The sequence below is a fragment of the Phallusia mammillata genome, chromosome 5 (assembly GCF_965637545.1).
Source record: "Phallusia mammillata chromosome 5, kaPhaMamm4.hap1.1, whole genome shotgun sequence".
Lineage (NCBI taxonomy): Eukaryota > Metazoa > Chordata > Ascidiacea > Phlebobranchia > Ascidiidae > Phallusia > Phallusia mammillata.
Genome location: NC_137256.1, coordinates 26,808,530 through 26,830,794, shown reverse-complemented (window position 1 = coordinate 26,830,794; position 22,265 = coordinate 26,808,530). Strand labels below are relative to the sequence as shown.

At 35.6% G+C, this 22,265-nt stretch overlaps 2 protein-coding genes and 3 long non-coding RNA genes across 8 annotated transcripts; 4 read left to right on the top strand and 1 right to left on the bottom strand.

The window, feature by feature from the left end:
• The first annotated feature begins 1,077 nt into the window (after positions 1-1,077).
• LOC145228688 (centrosomal protein of 104 kDa-like) lies at positions 1,078-9,284 on the top strand. 3 transcript variants are annotated; one of them, XM_080093945.1, is made up of 7 exons: positions 1,078-1,138; positions 2,078-2,162; positions 3,811-3,891; positions 4,238-4,343; positions 6,400-6,432; positions 7,241-7,349; positions 8,232-9,284. In XM_080093945.1, exons 4-7 carry the CDS (start codon positions 4,324-4,326, stop codon positions 8,232-8,234), a joined length of 165 nt encoding a protein of 54 aa, XP_079950071.1. In that variant the 5' UTR covers positions 1,078-1,138; positions 2,078-2,162; positions 3,811-3,891; positions 4,238-4,323; the 3' UTR covers positions 8,235-9,284. The 3 variants fall into 3 exon arrangements, with proteins under 3 accessions (XP_079950071.1, XP_079950069.1, XP_079950070.1); XM_080093943.1 differs by lacking the exons at positions 1,078-1,138; positions 2,078-2,162; positions 3,811-3,891; positions 4,238-4,343 and adding an exon at positions 5,617-5,690; XM_080093944.1 differs by lacking the exons at positions 1,078-1,138; positions 2,078-2,162; positions 3,811-3,891; positions 4,238-4,343; positions 6,400-6,432 and adding an exon at positions 5,617-5,690.
• Positions 9,285-10,123: 839 nt separating this feature from the next.
• LOC145228706 (uncharacterized) lies at positions 10,124-12,550 on the top strand. 2 transcript variants are annotated; one of them, XR_013860217.1, is made up of 4 exons: positions 10,124-10,250; positions 10,415-10,512; positions 10,702-11,311; positions 11,815-12,550. It is a non-coding gene; the product is annotated as an uncharacterized LOC145228706 (long non-coding RNA). The 2 variants fall into 2 exon arrangements; XR_013860216.1 differs by having other exon boundaries at positions 10,124-10,512.
• A 1,186-nt stretch (positions 12,551-13,736) lies between these two features.
• LOC145228727 (uncharacterized) lies at positions 13,737-15,587 on the top strand. The gene is made up of 4 exons (XR_013860228.1): positions 13,737-13,799; positions 14,025-14,093; positions 14,404-14,514; positions 14,725-15,587. It is a non-coding gene; the product is annotated as an uncharacterized LOC145228727 (long non-coding RNA).
• Positions 15,588-15,739: 152 nt separating this feature from the next.
• LOC145228726 (uncharacterized) lies at positions 15,740-16,538 on the bottom strand. The gene is made up of 3 exons (XR_013860227.1): positions 16,465-16,538; positions 16,225-16,304; positions 15,740-16,041 (listed from the first exon to the last, which is right to left on the bottom strand). It is a non-coding gene; the product is annotated as an uncharacterized LOC145228726 (long non-coding RNA).
• Positions 16,539-18,566: 2,028 nt separating this feature from the next.
• LOC145227985 (eukaryotic translation initiation factor 3 subunit B-like) lies at positions 18,567-21,162 on the top strand. Its single transcript, XM_080092952.1, has 7 exons — positions 18,567-18,575; positions 18,825-18,982; positions 19,548-19,697; positions 20,047-20,113; positions 20,312-20,358; positions 20,430-20,634; positions 21,028-21,162. The coding sequence occupies exons 1-7, from the start codon at positions 18,567-18,569 to the stop codon at positions 21,109-21,111; spliced, it is 720 nt and encodes a 239-aa protein (XP_079949078.1). The 3' UTR covers positions 21,112-21,162.
• The last annotated feature ends 1,103 nt before the right edge of the window (positions 21,163-22,265 follow it).

The following is a 22,265-nucleotide window of genomic DNA, read 5'->3' as shown; positions in this document are numbered from 1 at the left end:
CCTACTTTTAAGTTTGTGTGTGTACCTCAAATTAGTTATCCTACTAGCCCCCTAAAATGAGTTTTTTAATTTAAATAGATTTTACTCCATATAGCATATTTAGATATGCACAGCACCAATCACTGTGTTTGTCTTCACAATACCAAACTTACTCATTGTTATCTATTGAATTGCATTATTTTCAACTTTGCATGTGTGGGGACCCATGAGTTTTTGCCTGCAGAAACAACCAAGGTTATGAAAGACGATGGCTAATATGGGACCCAATACAAAATAAGCATAGGAAATATAATTATGTTTTAAAATAGATCATAGTGTATGTGCAAGGGCTATATGTGCTAAGCCACCCTTCTAGTTTACACACTTATTTGCTGGTAGAGGGATTTAAGCTTATTTAGGGCTTGAAATGAAAAAACACAAGACACATTGTATTAAGGAGTGTTTTGGTATTTAGTTTTAACATTTAAAGCAGCATTCTTTTTTTTATTGTATGCAATTTTCTGTGCACAAAATTAATCATGTTTCAAATAAAATATTTATGTTTAGAAAAGCTGGGAAATCCACAAAAGCTTCATCAAATTCATGGCACATTTTCATGTTTCAAACTCACAAACATCAAAGCTGCTTGCAACTCAACTTTATACTTTCACTTACCAAGGTGAGTTAAAACAAGTTTGTAAACATAGACCCAAAACTAAATTGCTAATGACCTTATATAATATGTAGCAAATACATTAAGCGAAAACATTTTTTGTTGCCAACACTTATCTTATCTGTTTTTTTATTCTGTTACGCCACAACTTGCTTTAATTTTGACGACATCAATTTTAGAAACATCTGCAACACAATGTATTCTCTACACACAAGTTTTGTATTTATCAAACTAAAGTTTGTGTGTATTATTTTTCAGTTTTGAACTGTATGTAACACATAAAACCAAGTGAGAAGTTAAGCAGCTGATTTTCAGCCACATTTCAAATATATTATTTGTTTGCAGCATTTTCTCCAGCCCACAACCGAAGTTCAAACCCCAACACAAGGAATATAAGGATATTCACAGCACATCAATTTCATCAGTGAAGAAAGATGCTTTGCCACAAGATGTAGAAAATATAAATCCTATCCAACTCCATACATAGTAAGATAATACGGATCTGATCAAGTTGTGTTATTCTTTCAACTGTGTTTAATCAAAACATAACTGCGACAGAATTTAATTATATTTATTGTAATCTTCTTTTGTGATAATATCCATTATGTATTTCATATGTTTAATATTGTGTGGTGCTGTAATGTAATGTAATTTCTAACTTTACATTTACACTCACTACATGAGGGATAAATACCTGCATGTAGACTTTGTAATATAAGTGATGATGGTATGAGCTACTGCAAAACAACATATTTTATCTGCTATGCCCTTCAGTATAAAAAAATAAAATCTAGTTTGAACTGAAATCCACCTACAGTAGCAGTTTTCCGGTGATTACTGTTCTTACATCAATATAATTCAAAACCCAGTGTATAAATCCTAGGCCAAACAGAATCAACCGTACTTGTACACAGTATTTCACAGAATATATATTTCACCAAAAAGTTTTGGCATCGTCGGTTCTGTAAGCGAATACAATACTGTTATAAAAGCATAGTAAAACAGTAAAAACAATAAAATACTAAAACAAGCTACCAGAATAACATGCAACTGGTGAAGAAACTTTCCAGAGTGAACGCCGCACTGTTTACTATCGGGCTGTCAAGTATGCTGCAGGTGTGTTGCAAAACAGAAAAAAAGCGGAGGTACAGAAAAAGATAAGACAGTAATTGGGTTGAGGGGAATGCGTGGAAAACGAATTTAGCGAACACGCGGTAGTATCATGCACTGGATGTTTATTTTGGCGTTAATCAATCCCAACCACTTTGCTTCGGCCATGCCTAAATTTTGTAGCACAGGTTGTTCTGCAAAAATGACCGAAAAACATTGTGCGGTGTTTGGTTTTTTAACGAGCGTAGACATATGCTTCTGTTCGTAATGGCCCTTCAGTATATTCACACCCAGTATGTGTGACTTGTTTTTCAGGATCCAAGATTGGATCCCACGAAATACAGCCCTACCCGTTCCACCAAGTGAATCTTGGAGAATTGTGGATGAAAAAAACTTGCAGGTTAATAATGTGGCTTGATGCTTTCTACTAATTTGTCCTTCAGAATCTAAAAATACTTGCACCATTTTTATATCGTAAGCAATTCTCATAAACATGTGTGTGGAGACCTTATCGATTTTGCAAAAACAGTTATGTTAGGAGATCAAATGTTGTGTATAGTAAATCGTTAAAAAGAAAAAAGAACGTATAAAATGTAAATATATAGGAAAACCAACTTTTTAGTTTGTGATTAATTATGGGTCCCCTTCCCTGAAGGGGACCCATCTTGATTTCACTCTGTTTTTTTCTGTTTTTTTTCTTTTTTCTGCCGAAGCGTTTCCATGCACTTTTGGCATGAAATCTTTGGTGGATTTGGATGAAACTTTCACAGATGGTAGATATAGTTATGGAGATGTGCCATCTGCTTCGTTTGAGTTAATAACCCCAGTATTTACCCCGCTAGCCCCCAAAATGTAAAACGTTTTTGCAGGTTGCTACGCACCACAAACAAAAAAATTCTGTGGAGTAACAGTATAGTAAAGGTACCAGAGAATATGCTACTTGTGTTTGTGCATTACTTGGAAGGCGTTTTTGCACATGCCAGTCAGAGGGGTGATAACAGTCTTATGATGTCAGACGTGTTAACAAATGTTGATCCTCTAGTGGCCAGAAATTTAAACATTGGCCGATTTGGATAAAAATTTACACGACTGTTGATTGGGTCATTGTAATTTCATATTTTTTACTTATGGGTGTAGAACCCCATTAGTTGCCCCACTAACCCCCTAAAATGGGTGAGTTTTTTTAAACGGTGTCGGAATTAGATGAAATTTTGACAGCTTGTAGAATTTGTCATTTATAGGTGTCAATTGTTGTGTTTAACCCCGTAGCCCCAATATTACCTCTCTAGCCCCCTAAAATGGGTGAATGTTTTAAACAATGTCCGAATTTTATAAAAATTTCAACAGTTTATAGAATGTGTGATTTATAGTTGTCTATTGTTTTGTTCAACGCTTTGACCCCATCATTTACTCCACTAGCCCCCAAAATGGGTCAATTTTTTAAACAATGTCTGAATTGAATAAAATTTAGACAGCTTCTGGAGTGTGCCACTTATAGGTGTCGATTGTTGTTTTACCCTGTAGCACTATCATTTACCCCACTACCCCCTACAATCAGGTGCAATTCGCAATTAAAAGGAGCTGATTGTTGTGTTTAGCCTTTTTTTCTCAGACAGAGAAAAACCTTGTATGAATGGAATGAATATTCATAACTATGAGAAAGTTTGTTGTTGTCAGATAAAACACAGTGACCGGTACCGAGCATAAAATAATATGCTATTTGGATGAATGGAATGAAATTTGAATAGTTTGTAGTCCATACAGCATATTTATTTATGTTCAGTACCAGTCACTGTGTTTTACCTTACAATAACAAACTTTCTCATAGTTATCTCTTGAAATGCATTATTTACAACTTTGCATGTGTGGGGACCCATGAGTTTCTGCCTGCAGAAACAACCAATGTTATAAAGACAGTAGATAATATGGGACCCATTATAAAATAAGTGTAGGAAATATAGTAATGTTTTAAAGTAGGTTATAATGTATATACAATGGCAATATGTGCTAAGCCACCCTTCTAGTTTTACATGTAAAATATTTTGCAGTCAGCTGTTTCTAAGTCTTCATCTAACGATTCTGTGATGCTTGCTTGGAGAAGAATCCCAACATTTGTGGACAATATTGAGGTAAAATAATTTCATTCATTGCACTGAGATATCTCACTTTAAACTTTTCATGCGATTGTCTGCAGCAGAGGTTAACAACCAGGGAAATATTTGACTTGTCCAGTGGGTTAGATAAAAGGAAATCATAAGTTTTGACATTCCTTAAGAGATAAATAATAATTTGCCTGATTTAATCAATATTGTTTAACAATGTCACACAAACAAGATATTGTTGACAGACAATATTCTAGACCTGTTTTTTGAGATTAATGTGGGATGTAAAATTTATTTTCAAAGGAGGCCTGGTTGGGAACCACTGGGGTACAGGGTAGCAACAGCAGTTTGTAAACCTCTAATATTTTTGTAGATTGTTTACTAACCAGCGCCAACTAGTGATGAAAGTTTAGCTGCAACTTTAGAAGAAATGTCAGTGAAAAACAACGGGCCTCTTGAATGAATCTTTGTCACCACCAGTAAGTTGAAGTTTCACCCACAAATATAATCTGACATATTAATTGTACCATAAACCTAGTTATGGGCATCATTTCTTTTTTGTCTAACACTGGTTTGTTCCACATGTTTGGTCAAGAAAGGGTGCTTCCAAATTATTCAAATTTACACAGATGTTAGTTAGTTATCCAAGTTTAATCCTTCTAAAGTTGACCTTAAATTACTCAGCAGTTTACCCACAGGCCCCCAAAATGTGAATTTTTGAAACAGCTCTACTTACTCAAATACATGATCTTGGAGTTTTTTACTTTGTTGGTTGGTGCGTGGTAAAGTATTGTAATGTACTTGGTACATTTTAGTTAGATTCACTCAATTTTTACCCTTTAAATATGTGTTTTTAGGTTATCGGTCCTTAAGATCAGAAATACAAGCCTTAATGTGTTGAATATTTAAACAATTGATTGTAGTGTGTTTCTCGTTTAGTATTTGAAGTTTTCGTTAAATCGGCCAAATGGTTACCTTTACAGCCTCGAATAAGTGATTGTGTTTGTTAAACATTGACTAAATCTCAGACTATACTATTGAAGCCCCAAGGGAGTAATTCAGTGGTTTACAATTGTGTCGTTTTGATGCAGGGTGGGATATATCTATTTGACGCATCAACACATGACAAAGCTGGAAAATCTAAAAAAGCTTCATCGAATTCATGGCTCATTTTCATGTTTCAAACTCACAAACATCAAACAGCTGCTTGCAACTGAACTTTATACTTTTACTTACCAAGGTGAGTTAAAACAAGTTTGTAAACATAGCTGGACATTTCAAAGTAGGCCAAAAATGATCCAAAACAAATTACTAATGAGCTTATATATAGCAAATATATAAAGCGAACACATTTTTTTACCAACACTTGCCTAATCTGATCTGATCAAGTTGTGTCAATCCTTGAACTGTGAAACAGAAACTGCTTAAAATGCAATAATCACAATGTGGTGATGTAATGCATTTCCTATCTTTACTTTTACACCTACTACATAAAGGATAAATGCATGTAGACTTTGTAATATTGCTGATAATGGTATGATCTACTGCAAAACAAAAAGCCATATGTTATCTGTTATAATTGATTCTGGTTAAAGACAAAGTTTTTGCATGTTGTTTCTAGGATTGTAAATTGTGTTTTGTGCATCTTTGTATAACTCACCACTATTATGCGATAATATTTTTAGCTACTTTTCTGCAAAGGTATAAAATGCATGTTTGAATGTCGCTGAATCAAGTTTGTTGTCACGAACGATGTACTTCCAACAAATTGGTTGGCAGGAGAGAATGCAGACAATAGGAATTCGATTCCAGTTTAGTGAAGTGAGGTTTGTATGGAATTGGTTCAGAGATCCAGTTACAGTTTTGTTGTCGTTGAGGAAATAGTTATGGGTCCCCTTCCCTGAAGGGGACACATATTGATTTTACTCAAATTGTTTTTGTTTGTTTTTTCTTTTGTTTTCTTCTCCCCAAAGTTTGTCCGACTCGTTTTTCCATCAAATGTTTGATGGATTTGTCTGAAATGTACACAGATGGTAGATATAGTTATGTAGATGTGCATCCCACTTTGTTTGTCCAAATAACCCTATTAGTTACCCCACTAGCCCCCTAAAATGGGTGAGTTTATTAAACAGTGTCGGAATAGGCTAAATTTTGGGTAGCATGTGGACTATGCTATTACCAGGTTTCGATTGATGTGTTTTACCTTGTAGCCTCAACATTTACTCAACTAGCCCCCTAAAATAAATGAACTTTTAAAAAACGTTCTAATTATATGAAATTTGCAAAGTTTATTGAACATACTAAGTCTTCAAATGTTATGTTTTGCCTTGTAACACCACAATTCAACCAAATAATCCCTAAAATGGGTGACCCTTCATCAATGTTCGAATTGAATGAAAATTAGACAGCTTGTAGCATTTGCTATTCATAGGTGTCTATTTTTTGTTTTACCCCATTATGCCACTATTTACTCCTTCTTTTCTTTGAAAAAGAACGTTAAATAGGACATATTTAAAGCAATATATTATTATTTAGGACCAGTGCCGATGATGATTCGTTTCTGGACAAGTAAGTTTCCAAATTTATTTGTTTTATGCAATATTATATGTATATATTTAAGCGTTTATGCTATAATATGCATGTGCTCTGGTAAAATAAAAACTTGTTAGGAACTCTTCCCAGTGCAATTGTGCATTTAAGTAAAAAAATAGGTGATTGCTTGTCAATTGGTAGCTTTGGTACTATGCATATCTAGAATGTTATTTAAAAATCAGATATGGTTTTTGCATAATAATGATTGGTTTATGTGCTTAAATCCCATTATAAAAGCTGAAGCTTATATCAGGCTGTATCAATCTATTTACTTCTTCACACAAATAATAGTAAAATTGAAATCAGTTGATGATGTTTTTTGAAAATCATTTTTTATTACCTTGCCCAGAGAAAAACAAACCGAAATTACAACTGTAGTACAATTAACCTGTTTGTTTATTGTAGCAGGTGTATTTTCTGTTCTCTAGTTGAAATTAACCTGCAGTCATGCATCTTAGTAAGCTGTTACAAACAAAATAGTTGTTCAATTGTCAATGTTGGTCACAGTATGGATTGATCAACATTTAAAAGTGTTTGTATGATTATTGATTTGTGTACTTGCTTATGCAAAAATTGTATTGAAACTTGGCACAAAACCTGCTTTTAGCATGCTTGTGTAATGCTGCTTACTTCTAATGCAAAGTTATAACAAATCAACATTAGTTTGATGTTTTTTTTTCCGGAAAATCAATTGTTTTGTTATTCTGTCTGAGAAAAATATACCAACAAGCAAAAAATGTCATCTTTACCTACTTTTACTACAACTACCTTGTTTGTTTTGCAGCATGTGTATTTTCTGTGGTGAAAGAGATGAGGGATTTACAGATGAAGGTTTAGATTTACATTACTGGAAACAATGTCCAATGTTAAGGAGATGTGAACACTGTAAACAGGTAAATTAATGTTGCTGACATACTCACAAGCTCCTGATATTCACATGTACAAGTCGAACAGGAGTCCTTCCAGGGGGGTGGTTGGGGGTCCTTAAACACATCATTGAATAGCAAAAATTGTACAGACTTGTAAACAGATCAACTAAAAGTTCATACCACTCCTGAAAGCACATGCTTTTGATATTCTAGTATAGAGCAAAAATAGAAACTGTTTTAAATTACAAACACAGTTTTAGAAACATAAAGCAGCCAATACATATTATACAGGCTCATTGTTAACTTCTGCATCCTGTAATGTAGCGATTTCAGCACCAACTTATGCCATCAAAGGGGTTTCACCAGAAATTAAAAAAATTGCCACAAAATTAATTAACTATCCTATTTATGGAAAGGAAATACATTACTCTGTCAGGACATGCTCTGCGTGCTATTGGAAATATGTAATCCAGTACTGTACTACCTGTTTCATAGTCGGGTCGTTGGCGACTAAACCAGCTCACCACACACCTCTGCAGTGTGGAGAGTGCCTAGCAACTCGTTTAGTACCCAAAATAAGACCTAATGAAGGGCGGATGAGCTTAAAAAAATGCCAACAGTATCCCATCTAACTGGCTTAAAAATGAAAATGTTATCAGATGACTTTATCTATATAATGTAGCATACTTGGGTGTTGCTAACTTAGCCAAGCAGAAATTTGTTTGCTTACTTTTGCTCTATGAATTTGACATTCACATACGAAACTGTATTGTGGCCTTCACAAGCAAAGCCGAATCACAAGCACCATTGCCTGCCGTGTATGCTGCACATGTCAGCTTCGTAGTAGGCTAGCGCTAGTTCTACCATTATTTACATCTAAATAAGCAAAAATTGTATTTATTTTAGTGAGAGCAAAAGCTGAAGCGGAAAAAGCAGCAGCGGCGAAGAACAAGAAGAAATCTCCTCACAAATAGTTTGCTTGCCTTAATATTTTTGCTTAGTTTGCACAGGGTTATTGGCTTACACTGTGCGTCGATATATATTTTTATGCAGTGATATCGTACTGTTGCTTCCTTTGTTCCCTTTGTGTTGTATGTTTTTTCCTGTATACATTTTCCTGTAGACAGAAACCTGCTTACACATGAGGAAATGGTTTGTAAAAAGTCTTTTGTTGGCTTCTAATAATATTAGCATTACTTGGCAAAAAATAATAAATCGTCCCTAATTGTCAAGACTTTTCTCACAAAGGGCTTCCGAACCTGTTTCCATTGAAAACCGTCTACTTTCAAATATTTTTAATATAGCAAGTTTTTTGGTTTACAAATGAATTCTGATATATTGTGTGACAAAACTGTGTCTTACCCTTCTGAAAGATAAAGTTCGTAGACTAAAGTAAATCCCTTATTCATCTCATTTTGTTATCAAGTAAACTAACATGTTCCAATAAAATCATGCAATGTATTATTAAACCAATGAGCAAGTGACCAATACATTTGTTCATTTCTCATGACCAAATTTCTTAGTCTTTATGTGTTGGTCCTAATTTATAAAATCATTCCTGTATAACAAAACAGTTGCAACATAAACAAACAAGAAATTAAACGTGCATAAAGATATCATATATTATATTACAAACTTGACCGGGCACCATTCTTCACTGTGAGATAAACAACACATAGAATTTCTTTTAGACCATGTCCATCAACAAAAAAGTCACTAATAAAAATGTAGCACTAAAAGCATGTCAAAAAGACAATAAAATTTAGGAAAATGCCAGTACAGTACGTTGAACAAGTGGGTATAACTCTTACACCAAATTGTGACAAACCATGCATATGTGTGATTATGTTTTTGTTTTCATCTCATTTAAGTTTGTTTTTCATGTTACTGTCTGTAAAGTGTGGTAAATAGTTTCATTTTCTTACTTGCATTTTTGATATTAAACATTTTGCTTCTGTATCTTTGAGTTCTATGTCAAGAGGGCAAATGAAAGGAAATTAGCAGCTATATTTAAGCACAGACGTCTCTTGTCATCTTGTTTTTAAGAAGGAATTCCTCCCAAGAGATGGATTTTGAAACTTGAGGGGAAAATTGACTTTAATTTTTACATGTGATTTGTAAATATACGCTTCAGCTCTGGAAATATAACCTGTAAAGTAAAAAAAAACCAACGTTTAATGATCTTTGTATTGTTTAGCATCTACTACGTAGTATATTAGGGAGAAATGAAAATGTTTAAACTGCTAAGGGAGAAGTTTGCCAAAAAAGTTTGGGAGCCACTGGGCTAAACATTTGCTTTGGATTTATATGAAGTAGGCAGCTATATACATGTACAGACTGCTTCTAAATATGTTAATTGCCAGAATGTTTGCTGGTTGTATGTTTAGTCGCCCAGTGGCACAAAATTTAATGTCGTTGGTAAAGGAAAACGAAACATAACAACGTTTTTAATACTTATTTCGTCTACGCAACAACACACCAAGTAAAATAAAACTTTTCCTTTAATGAAATTGCATTACATTTTTACGATGACGGGACAATTAAACGGATGGCTAAACCTATTTGTGCTGTTTGGTTACAAATCCTAACGAACTTCGGATTCTTCCAGCAAGCAATTGTGTCACAAGAACCAATCAAGTCAAGCCACGTCACAACAGTTCAGCCGCCAATCATTCCAAGATTTTTGCCTCCCGCAATCAATCAACCAGCCCGAAGTGGAATTCACTGATTGATGCAATAAAGCCTGTCATTGGACGGTTGAAGAGCGCCCATATGACGTTTGAGAAGAAACGTTCTAATTGGTTGAAAGAAAAAGAAAAAAAGTGAGGCGACTTTGTCCTTGCGCCTTCGATCTGTCATTCCTTGTGAACAACTTGGTGAAGGTAGCTGTGTCAATGGGACGACTCACCAATTGAGAATAAACAGGTAATTTGCGAGTTGTAAATCAACTTGTTTGGTGTCTTTGTAGAAGTAAACTCGGGTGCACACTTGTTTACTTCGCACTGATACCTGTAATAATAAGTTATGCGTTTATGTTTAATTCACTTTTCAAATACACTATATACTGCTGCTGGATCACTTTGTTTCAGGTCGTCGGATGGCTTCGGGAATTGATTGGCTGGACGCTGAAACATCGTTCTTACGGAAGAGTGCTTCGTTGGCACACAACACACACTTCCGAAAACAGGCGAGTAAATGTATTTTTATATGTTATCTATTAAATTGTATCACTTAATGTTAGATGTAGGGGCCAACATGGGGAAATAGTATAAAAGTGCACTTATCCTGTCTTCACATGTTGGTATATAGTTAAGCTTTTTGTAATTAATATTACGTTATGTCAAATTCCTGGTACTGCTTATATTTTGTTTTGCAGACAATTACTGGAGGCGGAGTGATCGAAGAAGATGGAAAGATCGGAAAGGCCTAATTAAGTTAAGTAACCAGAAAGTTAAATGTGATGTTGCTTATTTGGCGTTCCCTGGTTTGTAACAGTCGTTTGTTTTGAGTTTAGCTTACTAGTTGTGAGGCAGGAGTAAAGATTAGAAGCGTTAACAAACGGAGCGTCAAATATGCACTGATATTATTTTATTTTCACTTCTAAAACCAACAGCAATCGAACTTTAATATTTACTTTGGTTATTGCAGATCTCCCGTTTGCGGTTAAGACACTGGGGAATAATATCGGCATTGGACTGATCACTAGATGAATGGGAACTGCATACATCGGAAATACTTAATAAGTTAAGTAACCAGAATAATGTTAAATCTACAGATACAACGTAACACTGAGTAAGCTAAAGAGCTGTGAGGCAGGAGTAGAGTTAGAAGTGGTAATTTTATAACTTTATTTTGTATGCACTATAATTCGTCAGATATTAATATTTGTGTTTTGCTGCAGATCTCCTGTATGTCGTGAAGGCATTGCGTAATGGAGTCGGATTTGCGCTTGAACGAACCATTGGATGAATTGGAACTATATACAGGTACGTGTTAAGGCAAATCTACATGAATTATATTCTTTTAGATAGACGTTTTGCTGCGTAAGTACCGGTCCGGGAGTTTCTATAATAAAATGTTTACACATCAACCATTGAATTAGAGGGGATTAATAATAGTTGTGACTCTTTAGCCGTTGCTGCAACGAATAGCAAGCCTGTTGTTTTTTTGCATGATGCTTGTGCATGTTGCATTTATTGTTTTGCATGTCACTTGTGTGTTAGAGCGGCTATTCAGTTGTCAGCATCGGTTAAATCATTCATATTAATAAGTAAGCGCATTTAAAAATTATTTTAACAGTTAATGAACTTAAGGCGTTTGTATGCAACAAATTATAGTCGAACAATTTACTTTTTTCAATTAGGTTGCTTAGAGCCAACATGGTGCACACTGTCTAGCTTTCAGTATATTATATTTTGCGAATATGTTAAGCGATCTATATGAAAGTATGGAATTGCATTGTTTTGTCTCTTGTATGTTTCTGTTTCAGGAGCTCAGATGTCGGGTAAAGATTGGAGTTCATTCTATGGACGATGATGGCCACAAGTTGAAGCACTCCTATCATATTCAGACTTGGAACAACAACCACAATCAGCGGACGATCTTCAACCAGACATTCTCGACGCTCTTTTCCCGATGAAGAACTTACTTTCCGAAGAACTTCGAACTTATGTTTTGTTTTCACATTTCTGTGTTCGCTTAAATAAAAAACAACTTTGTGTATTGAGTAAGTTAAAGCTACATTTGTATCGTAATTATATTTTTGCGTTTTGTCGTTTCTTGTAAATTCTAACATTCTAAAATATTTATGTAATTTAGTTCTTGTTCATCGTCAATTTTGGTAACGCTTACTTATATTATTTTGTTAATAGTTCTGAATTATAACCAAATTTTTGGCATGCGTACAGACACTGTTGAACGTTTATTTAAATGTTGCTTATTTTTGCGTGCGTGTTACTCGTACTTGATTGTTATTTTATTTGTTTACTTAAAACGTTGTTTTGCCCTTAATTTGTGTACACATATAGCACTGTGTTTATTCTAGGTGTGTTTCGTTATTCTATACTATATTCTATGTTAGGTTACATATTTAAAGACTCATAATTGTGTCTTTTTTTGTAATTTTATTGGTTTTGGTCTTTGTTTGTACTTAACATCTTTCATTGTAGTATGTTTTCAAGTTATGCTTCTACATTCTATGCTATAATATACGCTATTTTAGGTTGCCGTTTTTCTGACATTTTTTTGACATTTTTATTCTCCATTGGCTTGATGCCGTTATACCATATTTATTCTTGTTAGACCCCATATTTCCGTATTGTTGGATAGGGTTCAGTGTAGATCCCAAGTCAGTCGTAACGGGAGGTCAACAAACAAACAAAAATCTGTAAAATTAGAACGTAAGAGCAAAAAGATTTGAGGACCTTACACAACTTCCTATCAGCAGATTTTGAGACTTCCGGTGGGATTAGAACCATGCAGAATTGTCGTACTCCGATCCAACTACAACATTAAGTAACGTTGCTATGGTCCCTCACATATGTCCACAGTGTTGTGGTTACAACTTTACAGTTGAAGTTGTTCGTAAAAATCAAGTTTTTCTGGCCGTTGGCCAAAAACGTCGGTTTGCAGCCTTCCTACGTCACTTGAGTCTGTTCCTCTGTAGGCAGCTCTTCTGTGAGACTTTCTGTGAACTTCTATCCAGCCTTTCGACCTTTCAGAGGTTCGAACCACTGAATTGGAGATTTACTGCCTGCCTGTCTGCCTTACTCTCAACCTAACTACCTGCCTGCATAACCACTGTACTAACGAGCTGCTTGCCCAACCACTAAAAAATCGTCTACATGTATGGTCTGTGTGTCCAGAAATTAAGACAATAATAGGTAAGAAAAGAAATCGATATCATTAAGGAAACCCGCCCTGCGATTTCGTGTCCATTGTGGTCTAATGGTAAGCTGCTTGGTCGATAGAACTTATGGTTTGTAGTTCTAACCCTCTCCCAAAATTTGTTATTTTTTTCGGGAAGGAATCGTCTAACTCACAAATGTATCATTTTTGGGTGGGTTTGCCGTCACCTCTAGTGGTGTAGCGGTGAAGATCGTGACCTCATATGCTGGAGATTTGGGTTCGAATTCCAAAAGCTACATCGCTGCTTAGTTTTTGGCTAAAGCCTAGAACCGAAAACATATAAGGACCACTTAAAGCTGGGTTTGTCGTCACCAGCCGTGGTGTAGAGGTTAGTTCCTTGCTTCTCAATCCTCTCACCACCATTCGAACCCCGGTAAAGATAAACTCTGCCCCGGTAACCGATAACACACTTCAGGTTCGAACGTTGCCCCTCTGATAGAACTCTGTGGTGATCCTCCTTGATTGAGGTCTCTCCCCGCTCTGATCTCATCACTCTCTAAGCCACCCCATGGCCCTAACCCATTTCCGGCGGAAGCGTAACAAAGATGGGGGAACTTTCGGCTTCAAGTTAAGTTGATTGTTTTAACGCTTATATAATGCTAGGTTACCTAAAATAATATTTGCTGCATACACTGACGACTCATAATAGTTTGCAGAAAGTTAGTAAGAGTTTTAGGCAGAAGTGTTTAGAATGAGCGTCAAATATGCTATACATCAAATTATTTAAAACAATCAACAGTTTCAATGCTGTTACATCCACGTTTATATTTACTCAAATGGTTTTGGTTTCAGATCATGGCGTGACTAAGGTTTAAAGACTTCTAAATCTGAACTTGACAGAAATCGCACTGAAGCTTTAATGTAAGTAAACTATAAATAGAAAACACGAGCGTTGTGAAGTTAAACATATATTAGAATTTAAACTATCATTTATACCGTTGCTTCAACGGATAGCAAGCCCGGTGTGTTGCATGGCATGATCTTTGTGCATGTTATATTGTTTTGCATGTCACGTGTGTTTGTGAGCTGCTATTCAGTTGTCAGCATCGGTAGAATTGATTAAAATTGCAATATTCCTTTTTACATAAGTTTAACAGAATGCGATTGAGATATTAGCTTTCTATTATATTAGTTTTAGGTTTTTTTTATCAAACCAGAATGCTGTTGTTAGTTTTGTTGCAGACGTTCGAAGCAGCAGCCAAACATCGGAAACAACTGCGGTGACGAAGGTTGTGGAGAAACCCTGATCGGATCAACTTAATTGAAGCACAACATTCCAAATGTAAGTGTTTATCTTACCTAGTTATGTTACTTTTGAAGGTCGCTGGTCGCGTCAATTAAATCTAATAACTATATGATTCCATTTAAATAAGACGGAAATGCTCATGCCTTCCAAATAGGCGAATGAATAAAACTTGCTACAAAAGTTATGTTATATTTTGATTATATGCCACTGGCCGCGCACTTACCATTTATATACTTGTTTTTTTAGTCACTTCGATAACATCAGGAGAAACAACTGGGAAACATTGGTGGGTCTTCGCGTGGATAGGATCCTTCAACTGGATAGGAATGACGCAATCAGCGATCGATGACGTCATCGTGCAGTTTCGGTTTAACCTTCGCATGGTCATGATCCTTTCGCATGTAGATGACCGTGATGACGAAACCTGCGATCGATGACGTCATCGTGTACTTTGTATTTGTCCACTAATAAACAATCTTTCATACACGTTATATTTGGTACATTTCAAATACACATCAGCATTGTTTATCAGTTTGCGTGTGTAATATTTTGTACCAACGATTTTATTGTGCTTTAACGCCTCTGTGCATCGTCCAAACTTTATTCTCTTATATGGGTTGTTGTGCCGCCATTTTTAATGACAGAACAATTCCTTGTCCTTACTAACATAGTGTTTTCCACACTCCATCACTGTTTTTTCACCCATTTAAATCTTCCACAATCCATTTTTAGTCCTGCTTCTTGCGTTGTTGCGAAACAAATTTTCCTGATAACATATGTTATAGCTACATCTAATACACAGAATGATTTTTTAATAAATAATTTCCCATAATTTTCACGATATTTCGTTCTACGTCGCTTTCGTATTTCCCTTGCTCACAACATTTTATTATTGTTAGAAATTTCCACCCTTTTTGTCCTTGAAAAGTTTCAATTTTGTCCCACGAATCTTAAAATAAATAACATATCTCCGTTCCCCACTAAACTTCTAAATCATCCATTTAACGTCTGTCCTTTAGTTTGTCGTAGTAGTATCTTTTTGCCTAACCATCTGTGTGAAACTTGTTCTTTGCTTACTTCAATAATACTAAATAACACGTTTTATTTCGGTTCGGTGTGTTTTTTTTTTAGGTAAACCACCAATCAGAGCAACATCGCAAAACACAAGAGAATTAGTTCACAAAAAAATTGACGTTGGGTTACCAGGATTCGATCCCATGACTCACTGGTTTCTACCATTTGCTGGAAACCACTACACTAGCAAGCTGCTTGTTGTTTATTGAATGATTCTTTTACATAACTCTAGAGCCGCAGTACTTATAAAAAAAGCTCCGGTACTACAACATATAAAGACCACTTAAAGCTGGGATGTCGTCACCAGCCGTGGTGTAGAGGTTAGTTCCTTGCTTCTCAATCTTCTCACCACTGTTCGAACCCCGGTAAAGATAAACTCTGCCCCGGTAACCGATAACACACTTTGGGTTCGAACGTTGCCCCTCTGATAGAACTCTGTGGTGATCCTCCTTGATTGAGGTCTCTCCCCGTTCTGATCTCATCACAAAGCTGAAGCAGTATTTGGAATTCAAGGCAACATGTGAACTATAGTTTATGAAATATTTAACTATGTCAACATGCGAAGACAGAATAAGTGCACTTTATACTACCAACACTTGGACATACAAACTATTACCATTTAACGCCAAAAATATAGATAAGTACATGAACTTCAATCATTTATTTACTCGCCTATTTTAGGAAGTTTCATAAAGTATTTCTTCTTCGCTGTGGTAGATGTTTCTCCGAAGCGATTGAAACCATCCGACGACCTGAAACATACGATCCAGCAGCAATATCGTGTATTTGATAAATAAGTCAAACATATTCTGGTAAATGTTATTCTGGTATATGTAACATAAGTCAACAAGTGTGCACCCGAGTTTATTCTGCACAAACACCAGGCTAGTTAATTTACAACTCGCAAATTACCTGTTTATTCTCAATTGGTGAGTCGCTCCACCGACACAGCTTTCTTCAACATTGAACAAGATCGAACAAGTTGTCTCATTTTTTTCTTTTTTTTCGACCAATCATAGCGCTTGCTTCTCAAACGTCACTCCCGCGCCCGAATACCGACCAATCACAGAGCTGATACAAGTAATCAGCAAGTCTCGTCAAAACTGCAGAGAAAAACTTCAATTGATTTTCCTGGAGCAACATTCGTTGAAATAGGCACGTGTCGTGTTGTGACGTAATTTGTGAGCATTCTATCTGTAATAAAACGCGCCATGCTGGAATATAGAAGAAAAAATGACCCTAGCTGATAATATATTTTTGATAGTTTACAGCAAATCAGTTTCCGCTTTCGGTTTCTTGGTAGAACATAAATATTTTAAAAATCAAACCTGCTGTGAAAGTTGGAATTATACGTTGCCGTTACTCTATTATATGCTTTTTTTATTTCCATCCAACAATTTTAATTGCTTCAAAATCCAACCTGTGACTTTGTTTTTCAGTTTTTCTGTTGCTGACGTTTTTTGTTTTGATATCACTTCAAATTCATTAGCTGACATTTCAGCTGATAAGATTTAAACCGACTTGCTGTTTAACTCTGTCACGCCACGTGGTTTTTATCATGCGTTAAGCAGGTTTACTTCAGGCCTAATTTATTGGATTTTTTGCGCGAGGTGCGTGACGTCACATTCCTCGTCGTTGCAATTCCCATGGTATCCGGCACTTCACGCATCGGTAATTTATCCCATGTAAGTTGGTAGAGCTACTAACACCATAACGAATCAGAACTTCGCTTTCACAAGGGGGCGTAAAGAGCTGAATTTTTATTTAGCGGTTATAAATGGGTTGGGAAATATTTTCATAAAATTTTTACATTAGTAACTAATTTTTTGGGTTAGTTTTATTGAATTTTAAGTGCTAATACCTTACCCCGACCCTACTAGCCCTAACCGTGAGCATTTGTGGAGATATAACCAATCAAATTTGGGGGTAGATTCTCGTTCTGGTGTTAGTAGCTCTACCATGTAAGTTACGCAGCTCACAGAATTTTATTTTGTTTACAATAAACCAAAGTGTTGTTTCTACGGCGAACATTCGGGGAAGGTAAATCTACGGAGCATAGTTTACTTCAAGCTTTAAACAACGGCCCGTTGTTACTTTTGCAAAAACATGGACTAAACAGATTATTTTTTTGTGTGTTTGCAAATGTTGTTTGCTTACTTTATCGTAAACAGACACAACAATAGCTGTAAGACATCAATAAAATGCGGAAAATCTTAAAAACGAAGCAAAATATTAATGCAGTGATAAAAAAGACGAAGATAAGGTCAACGCAATCACTAAAAAAAAGACAGATATATGATTTCGTAAAAAATAGAGTACATGAATAAATAATATAAATGCAACGGTAAAAAATAACTTTACGGTATTGATATATTTGGCAAAATTCAATCTGTATCGTTCATTTTCTAGTTTCTGTTTGACTCTTTAAATATAGTATAGGCCTACGATTTTTCCTGTTTTAAGCCTAACAATGTTTTTAGTTACCCGATTTAAAGTGGCTTGTTGCTGAAATGTTTAATTTTCACAGGTTTTGCCTCCTACCTCACCTTGAAATCACGTTCAATCAAAATCGTAAAAATATAACGTTGATCTGATATTTTAAATGTAGGCTTGTATCGCTGCAGTTTTTCAGTGCAACTAGCAATTTATGCGATTGACCACAACCACAATTATCGAGTCACTTTTTCGGTTATTTGAATGATGCTTACAATGTATTAGGTATGTTTTATAAGACAGGCGGTTACCCACAACGGTGGTTGAACCCGTAAGTTCTGTTCACCAAATAAAACAGCGTACACGGAAAACACCAGTGCGGTTTCTTAGTGCATTGTTTGTAGGGCAACTTGCATTACTATTTGGAAGAGGAGGACAGCAATGACCAGTTTGGTGTAATTTATGAAGGTGGTTAGAAGACTGCTATATACCTGAATACTGCTGCAGAACCAGTTGCTATTAAAGAAAGGAAGGTATGACAAATTGTTTCTGGTTTGCACGCCCCATAATGAATAAAAATAATGAAAAAAGTTAGTTACGTTGCATTGTTTTTATCTAATATTATATAATTACAACATTTTTTAAAGGGAAATTATATTTAGCAAAGATAATTCATTGCATGCCAACTAAAAAAGCTCAATATTGTTGAAATTCAATAAAGATACATTGCTAATAGACATCACAAAAAAGATGGTCAAATCTTTAAGTATTGTGCAAAATGGCAATTCCAAGTTGAGCAAGGGTATATCAAAATCATATATGTATTTTAAACTTTTTAGAGTTGGACTGAAACATACACAAGGTGGTCACCTAAAGGATCATACTTTGTCACATTTCATGCTAAAGGAGTTGCTTTATGGGGAGGGGAACACTTCAAGCAGATCCAGAGATTTGCCCACCCTGGTGTCCAACTTATTAACTTTTCACCATCTGAAAGGTGAGAAGTGGTCTTTAGTATAGATCAGGGTGCAGTAAACTATTTTGCACTACAGATAGATTTATGCCTGGCCCTGTTTTCTGGTTATGTGGTTTTGTTCAATAAAATGATTAATGTCTGGTGTATACAACTATTTTACAATCTACCAACCCATATTTAATGGACATCTGGCACAACTATTGGTGTGAATGCATGTTATGTTTACACCTTGCAAAGTTATAAATGAGCTTTCAATCTTACCTAATTTGTGCAAAGATTACATAAAAAAATAATACATGTGTCATATATATATAATATGTTGTAGTGCACTTCTTGAGTTTTTATGTACATTTATAACTTCGAAGTTTAAAACATACCCGAGCAGCATGCATATATTTGAACTAACAGTATTATATTTAGGATATCCTTGATTTTGTACACTTTTCTAACTTTTTAACAAGTCTGCATTGCCACAATTACCTGTAAAATAAAGATACCATTCATTGTTTTTTATGCAAGTGCTTTTGGGATTGTGAGTCTAACTAAAACAAAACAAAGACAAAAATATCCTTGTTGTTTTTTACAGATACTTGGTAACTTTCAGCCCAATGCAGAAACAAGGAACTAGTGAAGATGCCCAGTCCATTATAATATGGGAAGTATTTGCTGGCACAAAGAAGAGGGGTTTTCATGCCGACATGTCTGGAGCTGATGACAGGCAGTGGCCGATATTTAAGTATGTAATGAAATCTTTTACATACCTTAATGTTGTGTTTCACATGTTCAAACTTGACATGATGTTTTGTAACCTGCAGAGTAATGTAGAAGTTTTGAGCGATCTTTCCAATATCAGATTTCGTTAGCTAATAAAAATTGTTAAAACATGAAAAAATTAACAAAAAAGAAAGAAGAAATACCCCAACTGTTCTATATTTGTTACAGACTATTTGACAAAAAACTATTCATGCTAAATTCATTTACTGTGTGTGGATATTTGTATTTAGACTTTTTGAAGAAAAAAAGCTGCCTATCATTGGTGAAACAAGTTTGTTTAACGAACCTGTTTGAAATTTGCTGTTTGACAGATGGAGTCACGATGGTACTTACTTTGTTAGAAAATCCAAAGGTGTACTGAGTGTCTATGAAACTCGTGTAAGTAGCTAAAGCAAAATACTTAATGAATGTCATTAAAAACCACAATATATATAACAAAGTAGTTACACTCATTCTGCACACAACAATTTTAAACAAATCCATTGTAATAATTTACATGCAAAATTTCATATATTTTCTACCTTTATCGAAAGCTTTGTATTATTGATCTTAAATGTTTATACATACTGTTTACAGAGCATGGGACATTTGGACAAAAAGAGCATGCCAATTGGTGGAGTGAGGTGTGTATCAAAGCTTTTGGTAACCTTGAACAAACATAGCAAATCAGTCTTAACTTTTTCTTGAATTTTAGCGAGTTTATGTGGTCACCCATGGACAACATGTTCTGGGTACCAGAGCAAAACAAGATCCCAGCTCGTGTCACAATTCTTGCAATTCCATCCAAGAAAGAAGTTCGAGTGAAGAACTTGTTCAATGTTTCTGACATCCGACTGAACTGGCACAAACAGGGCAAGTTTCTTTGTGTCAAAGTGGACCGATACAACAAAGCAAAGAAGGTATTTTTTTGTTTTGGTCAATTTAAAGCAGTGTTTCTCAACCTTTTTTCTTGTACCGCCCCTTTTACGTGTTCGTTATTTATAAACGCCCCCCACCTCAAAACTGACAAAAATAAAAACGATTTTATTTCAAGAACAACATCAATGCCATAATTAGGAGCCGAATGTTTAACAAGCTATGTTTTAGCACTTATTCATAAATATTCTAATGGTTAATTCAACATGATACCATCAACTACAGACAGTGCTCATTGCTTTTAGCTTGGTTCACGTGATGGGCCAAAACTGCAATTGTTTTGTTGGGTCGAGCACCGAGCATCTCACGTTAACGCTCGGTGTATTGTGACGTCAGAAACGTTTCCAATTCCATATTTTTACTTGGCCCCTTTTTAGCCCCCAGGGCTGTATTTAAGATGTATAGGTATTTTCTGCATGACACGTAAAGAAAACCAACGCCAAGGAACAAACGACAATTGAGAGTATTAACACTATTTGACGTTTTTGAAAACAATCACTTTTATTCTTGGGGACTCTACTTCTGTAAGTTAGAGGTAAACAAATCACACGTTCAATTGTGATGTCACAAAAAACGTGTATGACTTGCATTTTACATTATTGTGTAAAAAGCAAGTAATCAATTCATAGTACGGTTTTTCAATACTACTTTTTCTTGGCCAGATAACATTAAAAATATCTTGCGAGGGCCACATATTACAAGCCCTAACGCGCGCCTTTCCGGGACCAACGAAAGTGCAATCTTTGTTAGAGCCAGATAATGATACTGCCAAATAGTATAATTGTTTTGAAAATTGTAGAATCTCGTCTACAGGCAAAACTCATTTATAAAGCCGTTTGTTCGCGCACAATAATGAAGGCTTTGATAGTTTTAGTTTGGTTTGTGATAAAACAAACAACTTTTGGATCATTTTGTGCGTTTTGTAAAACTAGGTGAACTTAGTGACTAAGTCTTAGTCCTACAACTTAGTCCTAACGGCTTAGTAAATGCGGCCGAGCATCAAAAATTGCGATGCTCGGTACCAAATACTCCGGTTCTCGCTCGGTTTGGCCAAGCACAAGTCCACCTGCAAGTTTTGCTATCAAAGCGCAGACAGGCCCCGACAAATGACGCATTGATTTGTATTTGTATAAAATGCATTGTGACATCACCATCAAAAACACGCAGCAAACAAACATACTGAAGCGGTCGAAGCCTTATTGAGCAGCGGCGCCATGTCCGAGTCATGTTAGAAACGTGAAAGCGATTGAACAACGCGAAATTTCCCAACGCCCCCCAATCGCCCAATTTTTCTCCAGCGCCCCCTTTGTGAGAGCTAACGCCCCCAGGGGGGCGCTGGCACCCCCGTTGAGAACTACTGATTTAAAGGGTTCATGTTTTGGTCAATTTAACGCTTTATTGATGTTTTGGCAACCGAATGACACCAATTCCATGCATCCAAACATTGACAATTTAACCCTCAACCATACTTTACATTGTCTTTATACTTTTTGATAGCTTCCATGTTGAAGCTGGTTTAGCTGACTGGTCATAGCTAAAAAAACATGCTCCTTTAAAACTTTTGCTATTAGGAAGCAGATATAAGGGTTGAATTTAAATAACAACCAGCCAGATT